Raw genomic sequence first — 25,000 nt, 5'->3', positions numbered from 1 at the left:
AGGTCATTTGGTAAAGTTTCTTGAGGCATATTGTTGATGTCATTAATAAGTTAACTCACACATGTCTTAATATTTCTCATTGAAGCTTTTTTACTTCAAATGATTGCATCCATATTTGGCATGTATGCATTATTCTTGGCCATGTGTTGCATTAACACCTCTTCTAATGTTGGCTTCTTTTCAGGTATAATGGCTTTAACTTGTGACTAAAATCCATTATGGAACATAGGTTGTGATGAATATGTAAGACCCTAATCATTCCTCCATGAAAAATTTAAGTGATTTCACCTTGAATTGTAACTGTTGGATTATGAATTGTATTGTTGCCCATTGAAGTTTCCATTAAATTACATTGATTCATAATAGATAGGACAGTAATCACTTGAATGCCCATCTCCATAAAGCTCGCATGTCATAAAAAGACTCTTTCAAGACATAAATTGTTCTTCACCATTATCTATACCAGGAGAACCTTTCATCACCTTATCGGTAAATGACATATCACTTTGGTAGCTACCATATCCTGTGCACTGTTCCCATCCCTTTGAGGCCTCACATTTTAAATGATACAAACCATTATTCAAATTCTCCCTCATTAGGACCATGTCGTCTTATGTGGCTTTTACCACTTCATCACAAGTAGAATATCCATACCTTTTACAGTTTAACATGCTCAATGATATTAAATTCTCATGCACCTTTGGGACATAGGCCACACCACCCAAATAGTGCACAACCCCATCAAACATTTTGATTTTCACCATTCCAAGACCCATGACCTTTAGTATTGACTTATTGGCCAAAGTTAAATTCCCAACCATTCCTTCTTGAAGTAAATCAAAATAATCTTTCTAATAGCATACGTGAATGGCAGAAGTAGAATCTAAATACTAATTAAAATTTGCATGCATATTTTCTGAGATTGTAAGGACATCACAACCATCACTTTCAGCAATGAAAGCACACTCATCTTTGTTCTCATTACTTTCATTTGCTTTTGAAGGACAATATCTTTTAACATGTCCATACCCTTTGCATTGAAAGCACTAAACATTGTCAAATCTAAACTTGCCACCCTTAGATCCCATGCTAATTGACTTTTTCTTATGAACCTTAATTATTAATACCAAGCCACTTGAATTTCTATCCCGTTCATTACTTTCTTTCAGGCTTCACAAGACATTAACGTTGCTTGCACTTGTTCTAATGTTATTGTATCCATCTCACATATTAAAGATTCCACAAAAACCTCTTCCATCACTTTCACATTAACCTTCTTCAACTGATCAATGATCTCGTCAAATTAATCCATATGTTTCATAAGGTCTCCATTCTTTTCCATCGTTAAGTGATACAACTTTTGTCTAAGTTGTAACTTATTTGAAAGACTTTTCGCTGAATAAATTTTCTCCAACTTTAACCATGGAGCAAAATTCTCATCAATAACATGGTTAAATACATTATCTCTGATGCAAAGTTGAATAATGCTCACACACCTTTGCTTTAACTTTGCCCATTCAACATCCTTCATGTCATCTAGTTGCTTTTCCTCATTTCCTAACAAAAGGTGCATCAAACTTTGTTGTACAAGGAGATCTTTCATCATTCTCTGCCACTACGTGAAACTAGTTTTCTCATCAAACATTTCAATTGAAAAATTTGTAGAACTAGAAACTCTTAACATTTTTGTTGAATCTTATTTTTGTCAACTTGAAGCTCTGATTCCAGTTTATTATGAAAATTACCCAAGAAACAATAAAGATAAAATCTAGAGAAATCAAACAAATAGAAAAACATAAGAATTTACATGGTTCGACCTTTTACCTACGTCCACAGAGTGAAATTGTTTTTCTATTATTGAGAAATTAAAGTATAATAAATTGATCTTTATGGTTCCTTAATTCAACCCAAGATTTCTTGCACACTTTTTTTTGAATAACCTCCAAAGAACGCTTACCCAAACCACTCTCTAACTCCATTTAAAACAAAAGACAGAGTCACAAGATGTTCCCTCTCTAGAATTCCCAAAGCACTACACACTATTCTAAAGCTAAGAGATCCATTTTTATAATATAAAAGGTCAAAGGAGAATGTGATTAAGACTCAATGTGAAATAAAAAGTTTAAAACTATACAACTACTCAATGTTGTATATAAACAAGAATCATAGTCAAATAAGATTTAGAATTCTAATTAACTAAAAATCCAACACTCTTTTTAACACAACATTTTGTTTTCACCAAATACATATTACCTCACCCTTAATTTTAATCACACCATTACAACTTTCCAACCACACCAACACTTTTTCGATCTCAGTAAGACCATCTTTTGAAACCTCAATAATTTTATATTCACAAATTCAACTTCAAATTGTCGTAACTTTTATCATTTAATCTAGAAAGTGAATGATCTTTTTTTATTTTGTTGGCAAGCTTATAGTTTAAGTATCAAATTTTGTAGTATCACTGAACAATACGTAGAATCAATTGACTTAAACATGTTTAAAGAGATAAAGATGTTTCAAATTCAAATGAATCTTTCCAAAATTTCAAATTCAAATGAGTCTACCATTATTTGGTGAAATAATTCTTGATTTTTCTAAAAAGATTTAGACAAATAATTTTGAGGTTGGTAAAGTAAAATATGTCAAAGTTGAATTGAATTTATTATTGTCGAATTGATCTTCGGCTTGGCAGAATAAGAAATTTCCAGAATTTATCGAAATAGAAACAAAGTGCAAGGAATTGAAAACAATTGAAAATTTTGAAATTGATGAAAATAGTCTAAGTCAATCACTGGTTTATCGCATAGATCATTGGTTGCCTATGATTTTGAAATTGATCTTCCTATTCTTGTGCATTTAGAGTAAAGCTTCAAGGTCAAATGTCGATCTTGGACCAGTACCCATGTTTGCTCTTTATTTTCACTTTAGGATCAACCACTCTATAACGAATGTCGATCCTCCACGACTGTAAACTTAATGTTTGGAAGATTTTTTTTCTCTCTAAGAATAGGAAGCTTGTCAAACGTATTTTAAGACCTTAGCAGATTAAAAAGATGAATCAAATCATTTCAAATACTTATGATCAAACTTTATCCAATGTAATCTTGTCAATTCAAAATATTAATTAATTTTAAAGCTAACGATAATAAAAGCCAAAGGATTGACCCTACAGTTAAATCTCGTAATGAAAGAGGTAAAATTTAAAGAGGCCATTATTGCCTCGTAATAAGGAAACACCATTACTTGGGTTAAATCCAACCACCTCTCAATAATAGTGATTGTCCTATCCTTCCTCATGTTGAATAGATTTTGAGCAACATCCCCATACCAATTTCCTTTATGAGGGCTTAATATTTTTTTATTAATTTTTCATAGTAATCTCGAGCTGTTAAAGCATTAGCCATGGTCCTAAAAGGTCTATTAGCCTAAATAATTCAACGATTAGCTCAAAATAAATTTTCGTAGCATATTTTTAAGTATAAGAATAAATTACTTTGAAATAAATTATTTCAAAATTATTTTAAAATTATTTCAAAACAAGCATTGAAAATTTCAAAAAGTAATTGTCCCTCCAATGCCTTTCTAGATTTTTGTTTGACCATGGAGATAAGGATCAAGGCATTTAATCATGGTTCAAAGGCAATGTCGACTTTTACATGCCCGATTTTTTGATGTCCAAAGGATGACTTTCTTATAAATTTGATTAATATTGAAATATTTTTTTTATCATTCCCTTATTAAGAGTTATTTGTTTCTTAGTGTTTTGTTATTTTGTCCTACTTTTTATGAGGTTAAAAGATAATGGGTTGTTTTAAGTATTTGCTTTATAGTGGGTTGTTTAAAGTTATTACTTTTCTATTTTATAGAAGTTAGTGGTGAAGGTTGTGGTTAGTTAGTGATATCCTTATGATGTTATGCCTATTTATAAGCTATTTTCTATCAATTACTATTAAAGTGCTTTAATGTTTCTGTTTCATATGTGACTTTTATTATTCAAGTCTTTGTAACAATGGTATCAGAGCAGAAGTTAAGAATAGAAAAGAATGAGAAACAATGAGAAATTTGTGAAAAAGAGAAAAAAAGATTATCTAGTATAGAGTGACTAAAGTGAAACAAAAGTGAGGAGTCGTTTACACTAGAAACCATCTCGCTCTAGCAAGCATTTCTTATTGCACTAGCAAAATCTCATTTCCATGGTTTCAAAAAATTTTGTACAATAAGCTATTCCTTGCTTTGTTGATCATTACAATCATTAGAGCATGCTAATGAAGAATTTTTTTAGGTCTAAAGATTTTTGAAAAGTTGCTAGTGTTGGAATAGAAAAACCAGCAATCAATTCACCTCTATCAGATGTACAGAAAGTGAAAATAGAAGGTTTAAAGGTAAATGATTTGAAGGCAAAGAACAATCTATTCCAAGAAGTTGATTTATCTGTCTTGGAACAATTCTCAATAAAGACACTTCCAAGCAGATTTAGGATTCCATGGAAAAGATATTTCAAGGATCAACAAGGGTGAAAAGGTAGCAGTTTCAAGCATTTCGTTTAAACTTTGAAACACTTTAAATAAAAATAACAGAGTCTATCTCTGAGTTTTTCTTAAGAACAATAACGATTGTCAACAAGATGTGTGTCCATGGAGAAAAGATGGAAAATGTGATAGTGGTGGAGAAAATTCTATGGTCAATGTCAGCAAAGTTTAATTATGTAGTTTGTGCAATTGAAGAATCCAAGGATCTTGATGATCTTTTAATTGATGAATTGCAAGGATCGTTGTTGGTTCATGAACAAAAGTTGAGTTATCAAGACAAAGGAGAACAAGCTTTGAAAGCCTCCAACAACAATTCATCTTTAACACCGAATAGTTCAGATCAAGGAAAAGGAAAAGGTAGAGGATGTGGCAGAGGTAGAGGAAACCAAAATCACTAGCAACAATATAACTTTAAGTTTGGTTATTCAAACAATGCTAAAGGAAGATGAAGAGAAAGAGGAAAAGGTCGAAGCAATTATCGATCAAAACAAATGGATAAATCTCACATTAAGTGCTATAGATAATGACTCCTTTAATTTGGAGGATGAGAAAGAAAAGATAGAAGAAAGATCCACCTTTTGATTAATGGTCAAAAAAGACCAACTTAAGGTAAATTCCAATTTATGTGAAATTTCTTATAATGAATTTGAAGATGAGTATGACTGCTTATATGCTAAATTTGGAAAGCTTGCTCTAAAGTATAAAGTTTTGAGAAAGAAAGCTATGTCATTAGATGATGAATTAGAAAAATAAAGCATGATTTCAATTCCATGTTTTATCAAAGAAATATTTTTTAAATTGATGTTGAGCATTCCAAAACAAATTTTAAATCCTTCAAGTTGGAACTTGAAGGCAAAAATGAAGCTTTGCAAAAGGTATTAGATGAAATTGCTATTATCAAAGCTTCAATAGAGGAAAGTTCAAAACTAAATTTGAACAAAGAGAAAAACATAGGAAAAATGCTATTTTAAGAAAGAAAAATGATGCATCTTCATTTTATTGCTATGTATGTGGTAAAAGAGGTTATCTTTCTTGAGATTGCTATTATAAGGGAAAAAATCACCCTAAAACCAAATTAGTTTGGGTGCTTAAAGGTTCTTATGTGCTTGCTAACTTCCGAAGACCCATCAAAGTATGGGTACTAGTAAAGAAAAATTGAAAATTGTTTTGTAGGTTGAGCAAAGGTAGAAAGAATGTTTAAAATCTCAACAAAAAAAAAGGTTGTATTCGAGCATTTGGCTTAGTGGTTGATGCATGATCTCTTACCTAAAAAGTAAGATTTGAATTCCCCTTCCCCTAATTATAAAAAAAATACACCAAATGAAAGGCAACCTTGGTATATAGAACGTGGCTACTTAAGACATATGTTAGGGAATGAAAGATTATTTGTTAAACTTGATAGAAAGAAAGGTGGAAGTATTTCTTTTAGTGATGACTCCAAAAGAATTATCTAAGGAATTGGAACCATTGGAACCTCATTGACCTCAAGAATTTTACCACAACTAGGCTTAATTCCTTTTGGAATCCATATCTTTTTGATCACTTTCCTTTTCAGAGACATCATTCTAAGCGGACAAAAATATAACGCCTTTGTAAATAAATTATTGAATAAATTATTATGAAATATATAATATTGAGTAAAGGGATAAATATTTGAATAAAAAATAAAATACATAATTTTTTTAGGAAGTACACAATTTTTATTGCTCAATAAAAAAATACATAATTAATTATGTAAAAAATAACTATATACATAATAAGTAAAGTAATATTATTTTTTAACTTTGAATTTGTTTCAAATATTTTTTTTTTGATTTGAAGATAGTATAGAAACAATTTTGCTTCAACTTTGATTGTTACTCTTAATTTGAAAATTTTTTTGAGTAAATAATAAGCTTATGCATGTAGTAAGTTATGCTTAAGATTCATTAAGCCTATAGCTTTAAGAAATGTATAAAAGCAGTTTAGTTGTTGTAATGTGTGAGCTCTATGTTAGATGTCACTTTGTTGACATTTTTTATTCTTCTTGAGAATGGATATTTGGTTCCTTTGAATCTTACCATTTTTTTTGTTTTATTACAATTATTGTGTCTTGACATGACAAAAATTTGTTACATAAATTGAAAGCTAGAGTCTACTAATTTGTAAATGAGTTAACCAATTTATAAGATATTTTTAAAGTATAATAGATAAATTATTGTATTCTAAGATTATTTATTTATTTTGTTTATGGTTATACTCTCTACTCGAATCTCTAAACTTCATTTTTTTATTGGTAATGATGAGACTTAATCTTCTATTCTCAATTTTAACTAAAAGTCGATTGGTGACTCTTGGTTTTGACTAAAAGTCTATTGGTGAAGCTTCGTTAGAGAAGAATCTTTCAAAATCTCTTTAAATTATGGAGCCTCGTTGGAGGAGAATTTTTGAAAATCTTCGGCATAAATCTAAAAAAACCCTAAACTATTCAAGATAATTCAAATAAGCCATTATACTTTTATTGTGTTTAATCAAGCACTTATATTTTTATTTTGAGCCAAATAAGTCTTTATGATTAATGATTGACTTTGTTAAAAATGTTATTTTTCATTCTATGCCACGTGGAGCTAGCATGACATGCTTACATATCATAATTGATGATGATATGGCATGTTAACATATCATAATTGATAATAATATGATATGCTAAATCAATTTCCAAAAAAAAAAAATGCCCTTATACTTGTATCTTTTCACTTCTCCCTTTGTATTCAACTTGATCTTATAAACCCATTTATAGCCAACAGTATGATAGTAGGTAATGGTACTAGGCTCCAACTGCCATTTTCTTCTAATGCTTTAAATTCAACTGCCATTGCATCTTTCCAGTATGAATAAGTCACTACTTGATGACAGGATGTAAGGTCTTGCATGCTTGACAATGATATGGTGAATGCTTTGTATTGTGGTGAGAGATTATGTGATGAAAGATACTTGGATATGGGGTTTGAAGTGGCAGTGGTTGTATGAGCTAGTCAATCAATTTCATATGCTTCTAAATACTTTGGTATGCTTTTTGGTCTTGTGTTTTTTCTAGTTAGCTGTGTTATCTCAAAGGTCTATTTTTTTTGTATCTAATTAGTACTATCATTGCTAGGGAGACCGCTGCTTGCAAGTGAATTATGGGATATTTGATTATTTTTTGATGTGGACAGAACATAATTCACTTTAGTTAAGGTTAGGTGATTGAAAATTTTCACAATTTGAATTAAGAACATCGAAAGGGATAGCATGCATACCAAGTGTTTGATGAAAAGTGAAATTCTGTTTGTCATACTTTGAAAGATGAAAAGGGAATGTATCTTCATGAAAAACAACATCTCTGGATAACAAGACTCTTTATGCTTCAAGATCATACAATTTATACCCTTGGACATTACTTGGATAGCCTATGAATATGCATTTGTTTGCCCTGCCATCAAATTTCTTTCTATGTGACATCTGTGTGGAAGCAAAACACAAACATCTGAATAATCTGAAATGACCAAATGAAGGAGGTCTTTGGAGGATTAATTCATATGGTGAGTTGTTTAGCAAAACTCTAATTGGCACTCTGTTTATGATATGTATAGTAGTTAAAATTGCATCCCCCTTGAAAGTAAGTGGAACATTAGACTAATGTCTTAGTGCCCTTGCCAAAACTAGAATATGTTGGTCCTTTCTCTTTACAACACCAGTCTGCTGTGATATACTTGTGTGGGATAGTTGATGAACAATACCGATTTTATTGTAGAAATCTATAAGCCTAAACTCTTGACCATTATCTATTCGTAGGCATTTTATGAAATTGTCAAACTATTTTTGAACCAAGTTGTTGAAAATAGGTACAAATTATGAAACTTCTAATTTATTTTTCATCAAATATATCCAAGTAAAACATGAGAAATCATCAACAACTATTAAGAAATATCTATAACCATTTAAAGTAGGTACTTCATATGGTCCCAATATGTCTAGATGGACTAGTTCAAAAGCTAGTTTTGTGTTTTGAACATGAATTGGAAATGGTAATCTCTTTTACTTAGCCATTGGACAAATTTAGCATAATAAATCATTAGCACAATTGATTTCTGGAAACTTTTGGTGTAATACATTGATTTTTGCTATTGGAGCATGCCCCAATCTAAAATGTCAAAGATCAAAATCTCTGTATTGTGGCTTCGAGGAATTGATAAAAAAAGCACAAGAGTTCTTGACAAAGTTTTTAAAATGATAATAAAAAGATCCTGCTCAACTTGGTATCCCACCTAAGATATAAGCCAGAAGACACCCTAGCAACCTCAATCACTGTCGATGATGGAAGGTCTTGCATAACACAATATGTGTCAATGAAGAAGAGACATGATTTCTTCGATTTGGTCAACTCTCTTACTAATGTAAGATTAAAATTGAAACTGAGAACACACAATACATTTTTGACTACTAGCAGAGGTGTTATTCTAACTATTCCTATGAGTGTAACAGGCGCTCTACCATTGTTTAGCAAGTAAACAAAATAATCATTGATTGATTCAGCTAAAATGAATTTGTCTAAAGAGTGAAAAATGTGATTAGCAACACCAGAGTCCATAATCCAGCTATCTTGTTTAATCACAAGGTTACTAATATGTTTAAAATTATATGGTCGGTTGTTTGGAGTATTGAAACATGGAAGGTTAGAGATAATGCCTGCAAAAGCAAAATTCACCAGGGATGGTTTTGTTTTGCTGATTGCTTGATAAAGGTGCCTTACCATCATTACAAGTGATTGCATTCTCACTCAAGAGCTCGAATAGCTTGCTGACTTGTTGCTTGATTGCTGACAGTTGAGACATGAAACCATTACCAGCTAAATTATCATTTTGATCAAACTGCATTTTAGTTAATTGACCTTCATTCACTCTTGCAACATTATTTGACATAACTTTCCCTTTCTTGAAGTTTCATTTGGACATTGTGAACCTAAAATCTTCAAGAAAACCAACCAATCTGAAGCACTTTTCTTTGATATGTCCCTTTTTGCCACAATGTGAACATAACAAGTCCTTTTTGGGTTTCTTCCTTCCATCACTAGCAGTCAACATGGTCGATAATTCCAATACAGGTTGTGTTTGAAGTATTAGGCTCCTTTGTGTTTCCTCTATCAAAACAAGGTTGTAAACCTTATCCAGACTTGGTATAGGGTCCACAAGATGCTCTACAATCTGATGGTAAAGAAGGAATCATTTAACCTCATTGAGAAATTTTAATACCATGTCCTTCTAGTATTGGTTAGAATACATTTTGAAGTAATTTTCATTACATTTTCCACACTCACAATGTGGTAAGGGTCTAAAGTTTCTCAATTCTTCCCAAATTCCCTTAAGTTCTATGAAATAAGAATCAATAGTCTTGGACCCCTGAGTTATATTTCTCCAATTATATTGAAGATTACAAAGTCTAGTGTCATCTGGTTAATCAAAATTTTGCTTGAGAGTGTTCCAAATTTCCATTATTGATTCTATATAAAACATTGTAGATGCAATGGGTTGCGTGATGGAATGGAGCCATGCTACTAATAGATTGTTACAATGAATCCAAGAAAAGTAAATAGATTTGCAACCTTTGGTTTTGGTTTTGTTCCATTAATGAAGCCTATTTTATTTCTGATTGATAAAGCTAATAAGAACGATTAACTCCAAGATACAAAGTTGTTTATTGTTAGCTTGGGATTAATCACAACAGATCTAAGATGATCAGTATGATGCAAGAAATAAGGAGAATGAGGATTTGCAATAGGGGATACTACTGATCTAGGTTCAATGGTGGTTTGTGAGGTTTGAGTCCTTGATTAGACATGTCTGACATGATTCACTATTGGAATAAATAGAAATATGAGAAAAGAAAATGATTCAACTTACTGTAAAGTTGAAGAAAGATGATGAGCGATAAAATGCAGTTGATAAATATCTATTGCAATAACTGTTCCTTCCTTAATCGATCTCTGCAAGAACTTTACTACTATGATAACATGATGAATAGTGAAATGATCAAAGAACTTTTTTGAGAATCATATTGATTCATTTCATCATCAAAAAAGTGTAGAGAAAATGGGCTATATATATACTACATGTACATGTGTGAGAAAAGGACAAAAAAAAAACCAATTACAATGATTAGCTAACTAACAACTGTTTAAAAACTATTAATGGTAAAACTTTAAATGAACCGTTGCACTTTATCCTTCCTCCTTTCTTCCTTTGTACAATCTTGATAAAGTGCGTTTCATCTTTATTTCCTCAGCTATTTACAAGCAAATTCATCTGTTATCTGTGACATTCCTTTTCATGATTTCAGTTGATGGGGTTTGGTTGATAACTTGAAACAAAATGTACAGTTAGTTACCTATAGAGAGATAAACCCAAATCATGCAATTTATTGCAATTTTAAAAAATTTCACTAACTAAATTAATGATATTGTGTTATTGTTTGATTACACAGTTGAGTACATCTTCAATGGTGACATTTGATATAACTACATGAACGAGGCTAAATTAATTGTCAATGCCTTCCCTTCTGCTATTTGTCATAAACTCCAAGAAAAATATATATATTTTCATGAGTTCAATTCCAAAAATTATTTGTTCTCATAATTTCATTTGTATGAAAGACAATCCCAATAAAAACAGCAACACAAGATTATGTATAGTCTAGTGTTCAATGGCATATTGGTTCATTAGATTACATAGAGATAAGATTTATATCTCTTACTTATTAAGTTTTTGTTTTAATCTTTCAAATTCAGACTTGGGGAATGACGAAAAATATTTAAATATTAATCAAATTTACGAGTTATAATTGGGCTATCCATTGAGGTTTATTGGTTTAGAATGCACTGGATCTCTTAATCTTGTTTTTTTTTTTTTTCAATTTTGTCCTTTTTATTTATTTATTTTGCTTCTGTTGGAGACTCAAAAACTTGGATTTCTTTAAGAATCAAATGACATTTGATTATGTCTTCTTTCCTCAAGTTTCTCAAAGCAAAACACATAAGTCCCTAGTTTAATAGTTTTGACTTGACATGCTCCTCACATAAATTTTATTTTATTTTTTTGTCTATGAAATTTGGCCAAGGTGGCAATTGCCAATTTTTCTGCTTTCATTTGTTTTTTCAATCCTCAGTTGAGGGGAAAATCCTGATGAAATATATGCTTCAATTGACAATCTATAAAAGGCATTATACATATTTTTTCAACAAAAAAGAACTTTAATTGCATAAAGCCAAAGCTACATATTTCCAAACCTTCCCATGCCAAGCAACAGACATTGTACAATCCCAAGTCTAGAAGCTAAACTACTAGTTGCAAGTATCTAAGCTCATTACCAAAAACTTGTACTTGTCAAAAGCATCAAGCCAGCTTTAGCAAAGACTAAACAAAACAAACACTGCCGACCATTTCACCTGACTTTAACCAATTCAACATCAAAAACCAGTCTCGAGTCCGGTGGAATATTCTCACTAGCCCCTTCATTTCTATAACTGCAAAACAAACCCAAGTACATCACTGAAGGAACTGGACCAGACCAAGAGTAAAAACAAAATAGAGAAATGAGCTTGGAGTATTTAACCAAATTGAATTGCATACCTCATTGATGGTGGAACAGTGAGTCTACGTTTGCCACCAACTCGCATACCTAAAAATCACAACACATTATGCTCATAAGGAACATAATTTTAGGAAAATGGACATTCAATTTGTTAACGGAAAAAAATTGCTTATGAAAACAAAATCAAAGTTCATACCATCAATTCCAACATTCCATACCTCTGGAACTTCTTCCCTACCTGTAAAAGCAACATAGTTAAAAGTCCTAACTTAAAAAGTTCGTAAAACAAATACACATTCGCAAACAGCAGCATTTAAATCAAATACTTGCCCACTCTCTCCAATAACCAGTCTCCCTAGAATGTATAGGCACATTTGTTCATAAAAAACTATGCAATATGATAAGAAGCTGAATAGATAATACCTTTTTGGATTAGGCACTGACCAAAAAACCACTGTACTAGCAAAGTATAATTTAACAAAAGATGCCTACCAAGCTGAAACTTTAACAGAGCTTTTCCAGTGCTTGAATAAAATACTTCTCCACTCTCCTTCAACTTTCCAGTGTAACGGACACGAACCTAACACCAAGAGAATATTTTTCAAACAAAACTCTTTATATAATTTCCTTTAGTTCAACATGGCAGAACTTCCAAGAAAAGAATATGCATACTCATTACAAAATGGACAAAATAGTAAATCAAGACTACATGCCTTTTTACCAAGAGAAGCTAGTTTGCCATCTGGTTTCCCCAGTTCTAACTCTTCAATGATCATTCCATTTGACAGCTGAATTGCCTTGTCATTAGCATTCTGGCCATCCATGTCCACAACAGATCTATCCCTTTCAAGGCCTGATAAGAGAGGTGCTTCAATCTTCATGGCATCCCCATTGTCCTTATTCTTGCGCCTTTTCTTCCTTTTCCTCTTCCTAGATTGATTTTATAAAAGAAATTGATCAGTATCACTGTTAAAACACATGCAAATAGCTAATGGCTAAGATTTGCCATTACCAGACTAGAACTAGAATAAAAAGGCTTGCAGGCAAATTCAACTCATGCAACCAAGGTAGATGTTTCGTGTATAGAAAATGAAAAAGATTGCAATTGCAGACATGGCCATTCACAATTCAAGTAAGTGAACACTTACTTTTCATTAACTTGGTTTTGAGTGCCCTTATCCTCCACATATACATCCAGGGTTACGGCATCCATATTTGAACTGTTTTTCTGGCCTTTATCTTCTTCAGCAACATTGTCTTCAAATGTTTTCTCTTCTACCTGTTCTTTTCTTTTCCTCTTTAGCTTTGCACCATCTTCAAGAGCCACTTTAGTGGAAGCTAGCAAGAGACTATGTTGAAAGTTCTCTTCCCTACAATAACATATTGTATACTGATTGTTAAAAACAAGAATGATTCCTTAAAAAACATATAACTAAGATAAGGACAAACATGAAAGCACAGAGTTTACTAAACAACAAAATCTTTAAGAAACTATCACTCACTCATTACAGGCAAGCTCTTGATTTTGCTCCACTACTGCTTTTCCAGTCATGCCATGATCAGCTTCAGGAAATCCTTCCTCTGCCAGCTCTTCTCTTTTCCTCTTTGGCATACCATCATCAACACCAAGCACAAGCTTTTGTGTTTCTTCATTCCTGACACCTGATTCACTGTAAGCCAGTACGAATAAATTAAAGTTAAACCAAATCCACTGCAAGCCAGAAATGATTGATGAAGCAAACAAACATAATAATAGTAGGCACCTCAAGGTCCTCTTCTCAATGTGGTTTGTTAAGCTATTGCATTGTGTTTCTATATCATTTGATAGGCTTCTCTGTTTCTTTTAAGTCACACAACAAACCTAGCTACATATCAAGCTCAACACCTAGTGCAGCATTAGTCCCTTCTGACATTGTAACATTATCTTCAATCTCATTTTATCTATTTCCTTCCTAGCTTTTTCCTCCATGTTGACTTTTCCACTATTCAATGCACAAATCATTCAACAACAAAATTTTTGGCAAAATATCACTCACTCATCACTGGCAAGCTTCTGATTTTGCTCATTTTGTTCCAATACTGCTTTTCCAGTCATGCCATGATCAACTTCAGGAAATCTTTCCTCCTTGACCAGCACTTCTCGTTTCTTCTTTGGCATACCATCATCAACACCAAGCACAAGTTTTTGTGTTTCTTCATTCGGGACAACTGATTCACTGTAAGCCAGTACGAATAAATTAAAGTTAAACCAAATCAACTGCAAGCCAGAAATGATTGATGAAGCAAACAAACATAATAATAGTTGGCACCTCAATGTCCTCTTCTCAATATAGTTTGTTAAGCTGTTGCATTGTATTTCTTTATCAACTAATAGGCTTCTCTGTTTCTTTTAATTAGTCCTTTCTGACATTGTAACATTATCTTGAGTCTCATTTTATCTATTTCCTTCTTAGCTTTTTCCTCGACATCATTTTCCATTATCCAATGCATAATTCTTTAAACAACAAATTTTTTAAGCAAAATATCACTCACTCATTACTGGGCAGCTTCTGATTTTGCTCATTTTGTTCTAATACTGCCTTTCCAGTCATGCCATGGTCAGCTTCATGAAATCTTTCCTCCTTGACCAGCACTTCTCTTTTCTTCTTTGGCATACCATCATCAACACCAAGCACAAGCTTTTGTGCTTCTTCATTCCTGACAACTGATTCACTGTAAGCCAGTAAGAATAAATTAAAGTTAAACCAAATCAACTGGAAGCCAGAAATGATTGATGAAGCAAACAAACATAATAATAGTTGGCACCTCAGGGTCCTCTTCCCAATATAGTTGACTAAGCTATAGCATTGTATTCCATTATCGACTAATAGGCTTCTCTGTTTCGTTTAATTACTCCCTTCTAAAATTGTAACATTATCTTGAGTCTCATTCTATCTATTTTCTTCCTAGCTTTTTCCTCCACGTCATTTTCCACACTCTAATGCACAATTCATTAAACAAGAAAATTTTTAAGCAAAATAACACTCACTCATTACTGGCCAGCTTCTGATTTTGCTCATTTTGTTCCAATACTGTTTTTCCAGTCATGCCATGATCATCTTCAGAAAATCTTTCCTCCTTTACCGGCACTTCTCTTTTCTTCTTTGGCATACCATCATCAACACCAAGCACAAGCTTCTGTGTTTCTTCATTCCTGACACCTGATTCACTGTAAGCCAGTACAAATAAATTAAAGTTAAACCATATCAACTAAAGCCAGAAATGATAAATGAAGCAAACAACCATAAGTTTAACGGATAATAGTTGGCACCCTCAGGCCCTCTTCTCAATAAAGTTTGTTCAGCTATTGCATTGTATTTCTTATCGTTTGATAGGCCTATCTGTTTCTTTTAAGTCATACAACAATCCTACCTTTCAGGCCTAACACCTATTGCAGCATTAGTCCCTTCCGACATTAAAACAATGTCTTCAGTCTCATTGTTGTTAAGATTATCTATTTCCTTCCTAGCTTTTTCCTCCACAGTAGCCTTTCCACTGTCCGAAGCATTGTTTACCCTACAGAAAGAGGAAATAGGCAAGGTATCTTCAAATTCACTGTCCAATACTTCTGTACCAGCAACAGCACTGGTGAAAACTTTTTGCTGAGAACTTTCCTCATTTTCGGATTCACTTAGTTGGTACTTCTTTCTAAGCCTTCTCCGCATTCCTTTCCCATTCTTAGATTTCTTTAAGTCAACGATTTCTTCATTTGCTGAAGTCAGACACAACAAATGAACTTGAATTAGAAAACAGTTACCAATGCATATTTTGCCAAACGATTTAAGAAAATTAAACTAAAGAACATAATTATGGAACAAAAATGCTTGTCACTTGAGACCTTAATTTACAGATTTGGACATGTAATTAATTGACATGGTCAAAACAAGTTTTCATATGCAAGACCATTTTTTGCATAATATTTACAATCATGGTACATGTATCTAAGACTTAGAGTTAGCGAGAACATTGTGGACAGATAAAACTAGATTCAAAGAAAAGAAGAAAATGCAAAGCATTTAAAGGGGTGAGGTCAGACATACCTTTAGCAGTGAAGTCTGGAGAAGATGGGATATTTGGTGGATCATCATCATTAATAAAACTGCCGCCATATTCGCTGTCATCACTATTCTCTGATCTTTCTGTGTCTGACTCTCCAATATCTTCCCCGTAGGATTCTCTGAGCAGCATAGTTAATGGAAAAATTGAAAGAAAACAATCATTTGAAGCAAATTAGAGACTCCAAAAGAATAATAAAAAAAGGATACGATTCGTCATTGGGATGATTAGAGGAGGAATTGGGCAGATAGTAACCCGTGAGGTGAACACTTCGAGGACCAATGACAGAGAAAACAACTTCATGAGCTTCCTCAAATTCCAAATTGAGTTGACAACACTCTGCCTTATCAGGAAACAAACAGCAAACATATACTGGGCTCTTGTTTCCCACATTACATTGAACTATACTCTTTTGCATTGAACTGCCCATTCCTAACGTTGCCTGACAAAATATATTTATATACATTTTAAGGATTTCGATTGTCCCATCAGATACAAAGAATCAATCATCAACCCAACAAAAAAAAAACCCCAGAAAACTAACTAATAAAACCTGGGAGAGATGAAGCCTCGAGCTTAGAGGTGAGTGAGTGAATGGTCTTCCAGGTTTCACTTCGATCCCTGCAAAAATCAACCAAATTACATCTTTCAAGAAAAAAACATATTACAGACAGCAAATCAGAAGAACGAAAAGGAAAGAGCAAGCCACCCCAGAAAGCCATTGATGAGATCAGAGATTGAGGAATAGAGGTGTTTATATTTTCTGGGCAAGACGAAAGCCTATTGATATTGGTATAGTTGTAATTTTCGAGGGAAAGTGAGTGCTTCGATTCTCGAAGCGTCTGCCCCTCCCTCCCCCTCTCTCTCTCTCTCTCTGGCTTTCAATTTTCAATCAATTCCCTAAGTCGTAGCTTAAAGTCCCCAAAACATAACATTTTACTGTTTTTATTAACAAAAAAATAAAGAAAAGAGGCGGCAAAATCCAATCAGGGAGGGAAAGATCCCTATAGCCTCATCATAATTTCTTTATTTATTTATATTAAATAAATTAAAGTAATATAAAAAAATATTCAATTAAATTCAGTGTTCAAATTTTACAAAATATTCAATTAAAAATGTTCTCAATATTTAAATTTTTTAAAATTAAAATTTTCAGAATTTAATTAATTTTTTCAATTTATCTGCAACGAGTGAAAGTCGAAACGTCGGAGATACTCTACCGATGAATATAAAGCGGCAGTGACAGCCGCAAAAAAAATTCAATTAAATTCAGTATTCAAATTTTACAAAATATTCAATTAAAAATGTTCTCAATATTTAAATTTTTTAAAATTAAAATTTTCAGAATTTAATTAATTTTTTCAATTTATCTGCAACGAGTGAAAGTCGAAACGTCGGAGATACTCTACCGATGAATATAAAGCGGCAGTGACTGCCGCAAAAACTTTCTAAGGCAAACTGGCAATAGCGGAAATGTTGAAACCTCCGCACAAGCACGACGGTGTTGACTGTAAAGATGCTGGAGACGGCAAAACCTCATCGTCTCAATCTCAAACCTCTCTCTCTTCAGCCGCAAGCAACGAACTTCCACCATGTAGGGAGCCGTCAACAGCAATGGCGGAACTCAATGATACCGCCGCGAGTGTGGAAGCAAAGGTTTGCAGGCTGGAAAGAGTGGTTGCTGAGATGAAAGCAGCAAGAAAGTTCGGTCAACGGTAACTACAAAGCAATCGACAGAAGCTGGCTCCCCATGATCTTCGGGATGATATCATCTTTTAGTTAGTTCTGTTAATCCTAATTGCAGAACTGATTCATGTACGTAAACAGTCATCGGGTACTGATATTCGATTAGATGAAGTTTATCAAAGCCTGTTTTCGTTCATAAAAGAATTGCTACGTAAATCAATAAATAATAATAATAAATACAAAAGATTTAATGTTACCAAAAATAATTAATTAATAGAAACAAAATTTTAAAATATTTTTAAGCAAAGCAAAAAAATATAATTAAAATTTCAATAACCAAAACCCCTCTTGCATTCGAAATGACGGCAACATAAAGTTTTTTATAGCCTTGTTTTAATTCCAATCATAGTATAATTTTTATAAATTAATAAGTTTGATTAAGTAATATTTTTGATAGATTTTGATTTGAGATCAATGTCATAAATTAATAATTAATTAAATTTATAAAATAATATATTTTAAAAAAATATACATAAATCTCATTTGATATATAAATTAATAATTTTATTATATATCAAAATTATATATATATATATATATATAAATACATGGCTCAATTAAGAGGGTTTTGTAAAATATAATTTCAATGTCACTTATTTTCTTTTCAAATTGATATCTCATTAAACCTTATCTTTAATTTTTTCAATATATTAAAAAAATTAATATAATATTCTAGTATTGTAAAAAAAAATTATGTAATATGATTATTGTTTTGAGTGTATCTTTACGCGCGATAAATTTCAATATCAAGAATAATGCCAAACAACTAATTTATAGACCAATTAAGCATTAGAAAAACTTAATTGATATATAAATTAATAAATTATTAATTTATCAACTAAGTAATATCTCAATTAATTAATAAATTTTCATGATCTTAAGGTACTAATTTATAGAGATTTAACTGTGAATAGCTATCATCTCACCAAAGAAAAGTTGAAGTAAATGATGGAAACAAATCACATAATCAACAATATTTAACTACAAATTAACTTGGTTTAATTCCAACATTGCCTCATTTAAAATCTCTAATACAAGCTTCACCATGCCAAGCATCTTCTTTAGCTTTAAATACCCATCACCTGATATCCCTGTCTCATTATTAGTATTTTAGGATACGACAGTAGAATTAGAGTAACTATTATCTAAACCTAAATATAAATAATAAAATATTTTTATTTATTTTATTTTATTATATTATTTTTTAGTGTACGTATTCCCTCACCTGATATCCCCATCTTATTTTTAGTATTTTAAAATATTAGAGAAGCACTTGGATTTCCAGTACATTTTGTCGGCCAATGCAGCTTTATTCGCTTAGGGAAGATAATGATTAGTGTGTGAAAGGCTTAATGGCATTAAGTAAGATTAAGAGATTTTATAAATACGATAAAGAATGGTAGTAATTTTATAACATAATTCCAATATTTACAATATTACCTCTCGGCACATAGTTTCAAATTAAACATTTAGTCATGATAATTCAAGCCATACGTTGACTAACAAAATAGGTTCGTCCCATACATCCCTTAACACAAAAATATAGGGTAACACCGTGCCTATACAATTCCCAAGTAAAACATAAATGGGAAATCAAGACCAAAAGCAGAAGCTATTACAACTCGAACATCGATAAAAAAACTTATCGAATGCCAAAATGTGTCTATTAATAGATGATGTCAACCATGCAATTTCGTAGTTTCTTTAGCTGCACATGGTACACATAAAGGATGAGTCATCTAATACTCAATGAGTGGTATTAACATAAGCACAACTGTATATGGAGACATATAATAAAGCTTCATCATAAGGTAAGCATAACTAATAAACAAACATCTTCGATGTCAAGTGTGTGTGAATCACTCTAATATCTCTACCCACATTACACTAAACTAAGTCTAGCTACAACTACATATCAAACAACATGCCACTATCATGATCAGTCCAACCTATGACTTCATAATGATCGATATCCAATTTAAGTTTACCTTATAGCCATTTTCGAAGCCAAGGTCTGTAGGCACAACATAACTGCCAAATATTCACATCAAAACTCAATGATCGTATTTGCTTACCTTGAAACTTTTCATCACATATTGACCATAATTCATCTCATATCGATAATCACAAGCTCATATTTCATAACATTACCATTCACAATGCATATCATCATAATCATACACAATCAACGAGTGGTCCTCCTTGGACATGGTCAAATCATGTACAGTGACTACTCAATAGAGTCAAATCACACATGATGCTAAAGCAACCGGTGGAGAGTCAAATCATGCTTAGTGTCGAAGTAACTAATGGAAAGTCAAATCACGCATGACACGAAGTGACTAGTGGATAGTTCAAATCATGCCTAGTGCCAAAGTTACTAACAAAAAGTCAAAGTCATCAATCGAAAATCACTCAAAGGATGGCATTAAAGCATTGTAGGTAGGACTTCTACCACCGTCCCTACTTACCTCCATCCCTACAAGCATATAACATAGTCACAAGGGAAGGACACCACTCAACCTCAAATTCCTAACAAAGTCCTAGGGTCACCAAATCTCAACTTCAAATTCCTAACAAAGTCTAAGGGGAGTAAAACCAAAGTTAAAGCAAATGGATTTCAAAGTTATAAACCGATTAAATCGAAAATCAATTGGTAGAAAGGTTTGACTTTACCTTAATAATGCTTTTCTAAGGTCAGATCCACTTCAAATGAGCTCTAAATTCTATTGGGGGTTTAGGGTTTCAAAAGGGTAGAGAGTGGGGAGAATTTTCTTTTTGTTTTGAAATGAACGGACAACTTGAAACCCTTTTTTATTTTGCATTTTCACACTCATTTATCAATAGATGCATGCATCTATTGATAGATCCCGCTATTATTTTTGACGTTGACCTTCCATCTATCTATAGATGGTGCATTGGACCCTTCATATTTTTCCTATTTAGCTATTTATCAATAGATTTCGAGAGTATCAATAGATGCTTCTCAACTTGCTTGATATTCATCCTATGTGGCCATCTATCGATTGATTCCATGAATTTATTAATAGTTTTTGTCCAATAGGCTTTATTTGATTCTTAGGTGGACATCTATAGATAATCATGTGGATTCTATTGATAGATGTTCTTCAAACTTGCCTTCCTTGTGTTTTCTATTTTGCATCTATCAATAGATGTAGCACATCTATTTATAGATCATGCCCAGATTCTAGTTTTCACTCCTCCCAAGTCCCCAAAGTCACTTCTTTAAGCATTTAATCCATTTTCATTAACACAAACACTTCAAATCATTCATATAACTCAAGATTTTTACGCTTATATTCAAATATAAGATTAAATCTCAATCTTAATCTAAACTTCAAATTTAAGATTCATCAATCATTTTTCTAACAAATTGCCTAAGTGTCATGGTGCATTTTTCATACACTTAGTTTATTCAAAGTATCATCAAAGTCTCATCAAAGTCCTCAAGTACAAAATAAATTCCAAAATCATTCTCTATACAGATAATCATATTCTCAAATCTTTAAACACATACATCAAAATTTAAATTAACTCCTCAAATAGCTTAGTTGACATATCCCATAGTCCATATCAAAGTCGGGAGTGTTACAATTTCTACTAAGTTCGAGTCTCCTATACCAATCAACAAAGGCGACTTAATAACCTTAAAGGCCTAAAGCTAAATATTCAAATGAAGTTTTTTTTTTTTTTGAAATTAAGAAAATGAGGCCTTTTTTTATTGATATTAAGAAAGAAAGAGAAAATGAAAAAAGAAAAAAAAATTCATAGGTAGATATTATAAATTAAAAAAATAATTAATTTTATATATACAAAAAATAGCTGTTGGACATCAGTAAATACATACTATCATTAGTTGATTGAGAATAGGAGAAGTAGTTGAGAATTAATAACAATGTAGGAATTGCAAAATGATAAAAAATTGAGATTTATGAGGTACATAATGTGTAATTTTATTAATTATTTTGACTTTTACATATTTTTAATGAAAAATCATATAAATAGTTGAGAATTAATAGAGATGTGGGAAGGGAGAGAAAATAAATATTTATTAAGCATGAGAGGATATAGAGATATTTTATTAATTATATTAATTTTTATATATTTTTAATATAATTAATTATATTATTATAAAATTATGAAATTTATGAAAATTTGAAACCTAAACCAAGGGCTTTGTTGGCTTTACCCTAGAGTTGGCCCTGGTGACACAAAATGACACCAATTCTTTTGCTTTAATGATTATGAAGCAAAAATTGTGAAATTCAATATTACAATTTTTCATTCTCTAAACTTATTTAAACCTTATAAATAAAATATTTCACGGATATTTTCACTATAACTCTTATTCAAAAATCATCCACATATAAAAGTATGTGGACAAAATTAAATAATAAGCTAAGTATACAGTATAACGGCAAATTTGATATTTATCCCAATAAAACATACCATAGGGCGCCCCCACCTTATATATAACCTCATCTCATTATTAGTTCTTTTCAAATCTTTTCCTATAGAAATGTCGTCATTTTGGATAAATTCCTAATTATTTTTCCTTTCCTTTTTGGTCATTTCAAGTCCATTTGTCTAAGGATGATAATGGGTAGTATGTAAACAAGAACACGATACTATCTAATCCGTTTAAGTAAGATTAGGGCATTCTATAAATGAGTTTGGATAGGATATGTTAGTAAAATAAAAATTTTTGTTATGTAAACTTGATTATAAATAATGAAATATATATTAGATAGAAGAATATTACGAGAGAGATCGCACGTACAATTAAAATTATATGCACTCTTTAATAAAGATGTTAGCATTAATTGTAATTACACTATCACTTTTCGATGGGATCACTGGTACAAATAAAATTAAGGTTTATATGTGATGCATTATCAATGCATAGTTCCTATAAACTGTCACTAAATCTTATACTGCCACCTCATCAAAAAGTAAATATGAAATTTTATAAACCCTTAAAAATAAAGGCATGAGCATCAAATTAGTAGGCACATTGCCATTCTTAGCTGAATATTGATTATTGTTTTTTGGAGGTTCTATATGTTTTATATTATTTTTTAGTGTATGTATTATGCCTGCCATTACCATAGTTTCCCTCACCTCATATCCCAGTCTCATTATTAGTATTTTATAAATGAGTTGCATGTAGCTCATTTAAGTAAAATTAAGGTACTTTATAAATGCTTTCGGATGGTGAACAATATTAATCTTATGTATCTATTACCTGAACTCGACAATAGCTAATGAGTATTTTAATATTTATTTTATATTTTATATTATTTTTTGTTTGTATGTATTGTTTATAATTGATATATTATTTATTTTAATTTATAAATAGTCTAAGTATAAAATTTACTTTGCATTTTTTGATTTAATTTTGACTAAAATTTATTTATTTTTATTAAATTCAAGTCAGGTAAGGTCAGGTTTGTAACCCGTACCTATATCACTTGTAACTAAATGAATGGGTTTAAGTTTTATCGCGCTTTAATCGGATTTTTCGTAAGTTAGATTCGATAGGGTAAAGATGTTAGATTTTATAATTGTATTCAAGTACGGGTAAGTCAAAATTAGCAAGTAGGTTGCCATTCCTAACTGCAGTTTGACATGGTAATAAATCTTTATCAAATGGGGATTCAAGAATAATAGTGACGTGCTGATGAAATACGTGAAGGTTGCTCGCTCAATTGAGAATAAATTGGGTTTCATTTGTGAGAAAGATGAGGATATGCTGCTGGCAGACATGGTAAGGGAGGCAGTGGCAAGAGCTAAAGCCAAGAAAGGAACAGAAGGGAGCTTCAAATGACAGGGAAGAGGCAGTTTTTTAACATGAGATGTCCAGCTGATGTTGTTGGAAGTGTGTTAAGTGTTTCTGATGGGTTGGTGTTTGGCTTCAAAAGTGTTGTTTTGCATGGAGAAGTTTAAAGGAATTGAACCAGGCTGCCTGCTTGAAGATGGATGCATGAATGGTACTGGGGCTTCTGAGATAAGGGATGATTCCTAAATTGATATGTTCAAGTCAAGTGATGTCAACCATAAGCATTTGAAGGAATAGAAGGTACAGATCGAAAGGGCAACCTTGTGGAGGTGTGTCGCAATTTCAACTTGCTATCACCATTTCAGAATATGATAACAATAAAACTCATGGGCAACAATTATTGTGAATTGCCTGTTTCAAATCTTCGAACAATCTGCTACAAGTAAACGCACCTATTTCACAGCGTTTACAACATCTCCAAGTCTTAGGTATTAAAACTATCCATTGCCCATGTTAACATTCTGTGCCTGCAATTGAGCTTAGCAGGGGCAATGTGTCCCTCCACTCTAACAACTCAAAAAGGACATGGACAATAGTTTCAGGGACTCTACTTCCCAGCCTTGCATGTCCATGTGCAATTTGGGTTCTTAGTCCAATAAGGACTAACAATTACTAAAACTTCAAAAGGGAAACTGTCAAACTTGAGTTCAAAACAAGATTCTACAATAAGCATCTCACAATCAGCTGCAATTACCAGGAATCTCAAAAATTATGAGAATAACCTTAACATTTTGAAACTCAAGAAAACAGAAGATAATACAACAGTAACCTTGATTTTAACTTGGAAAAAATATAGGTTTAGACCCAAAATCAATTAACCTTGCTTAAACCTCCAACTAAGCTTCGCACTTGAATATTTGGTTCATTGGTTGGTGCATGAACCCCTACTAATCTCTTTTTTTTTTCAATTATAAAAAAGTAAAAACTCTAACTAAGCTTCTCATTATCGACCTGCACCAAATTATTATAAAGTAACCATCAAACCATAGTTACTCTTAGCAGTCATGCTATATAAAGACAACTATCAAAACATGAAAACAATCTCAAAGACTTATCAAAACATAGAAAAATATATTTAACGAAACATAAAAGCAAACCCTTGATACCAAAGCATCAAAATAACCTAAAGATGAACACCTAATACCATATAACCGATACC

The 25,000-nt window shown here is 31.9% G+C and overlaps 1 protein-coding gene across 2 annotated transcripts; it reads right to left on the bottom strand.

Annotated features, from left to right (window-relative positions):
* Positions 1–11,749: 11,749 nt before the first annotated feature.
* Positions 11,750–17,978, bottom strand: LOC110428150 (peptidyl-prolyl cis-trans isomerase FKBP43-like). 2 transcript variants are annotated; one of them, XM_021443873.2, is made up of 15 exons: positions 17,645–17,978; positions 16,789–16,856; positions 16,445–16,677; positions 16,220–16,356; positions 15,552–15,891; positions 15,169–15,348; positions 14,673–14,852; positions 14,177–14,356; positions 13,643–13,810; positions 13,289–13,510; positions 12,854–13,070; positions 12,633–12,720; positions 12,337–12,378; positions 12,179–12,227; positions 11,750–12,072 (listed from the first exon to the last, which is right to left on the bottom strand). In XM_021443873.2, exons 3-15 carry the CDS (start codon positions 16,663–16,665, stop codon positions 11,991–11,993), a joined length of 2,106 nt encoding a protein of 701 aa, XP_021299548.1. In that variant the 5' UTR covers positions 16,666–16,677; positions 16,789–16,856; positions 17,645–17,978; the 3' UTR covers positions 11,750–11,990. The 2 variants fall into 2 exon arrangements, with proteins under 2 accessions (XP_021299548.1, XP_021299547.1); XM_021443872.1 differs by lacking the exon at positions 17,645–17,978 and adding an exon at positions 16,945–17,153.
* Positions 17,979–25,000: the final 7,022 nt, after the last annotated feature.

This window comes from Theobroma umbraticum, unplaced genomic scaffold (assembly GCF_002168275.2).
Source record: "Theobroma umbraticum cultivar Fairchild unplaced genomic scaffold, ASM216827v3 scaffold_25.0, whole genome shotgun sequence".
In the NCBI taxonomy this organism is placed as follows: Eukaryota; Viridiplantae; Streptophyta; class Magnoliopsida; order Malvales; family Malvaceae; genus Theobroma; species Theobroma umbraticum.
Note: the sequence above shows the minus strand (reverse complement) of the source record. Positions and strands in the feature narration are given on the sequence as shown.

Bases quoted from the DNA above. Each gene is read 5' to 3' on its own strand.
- LOC110428150 (XM_021443872.1), bottom strand. The intron at 14,357-14,672 runs GTGAGTGATATT...ACTGGCTTACAG, and splicing joins CAGAAGCTGCCCAGTAATGA to TGAATCAGTTGTCCCGAATG. The intron at 12,379-12,632 runs GTAGGCATCTTT...TTGCTTTTACAG, and splicing joins TCTGTTAAAGTTTCAGCTTG to GTAGGGAAGAAGTTCCAGAG.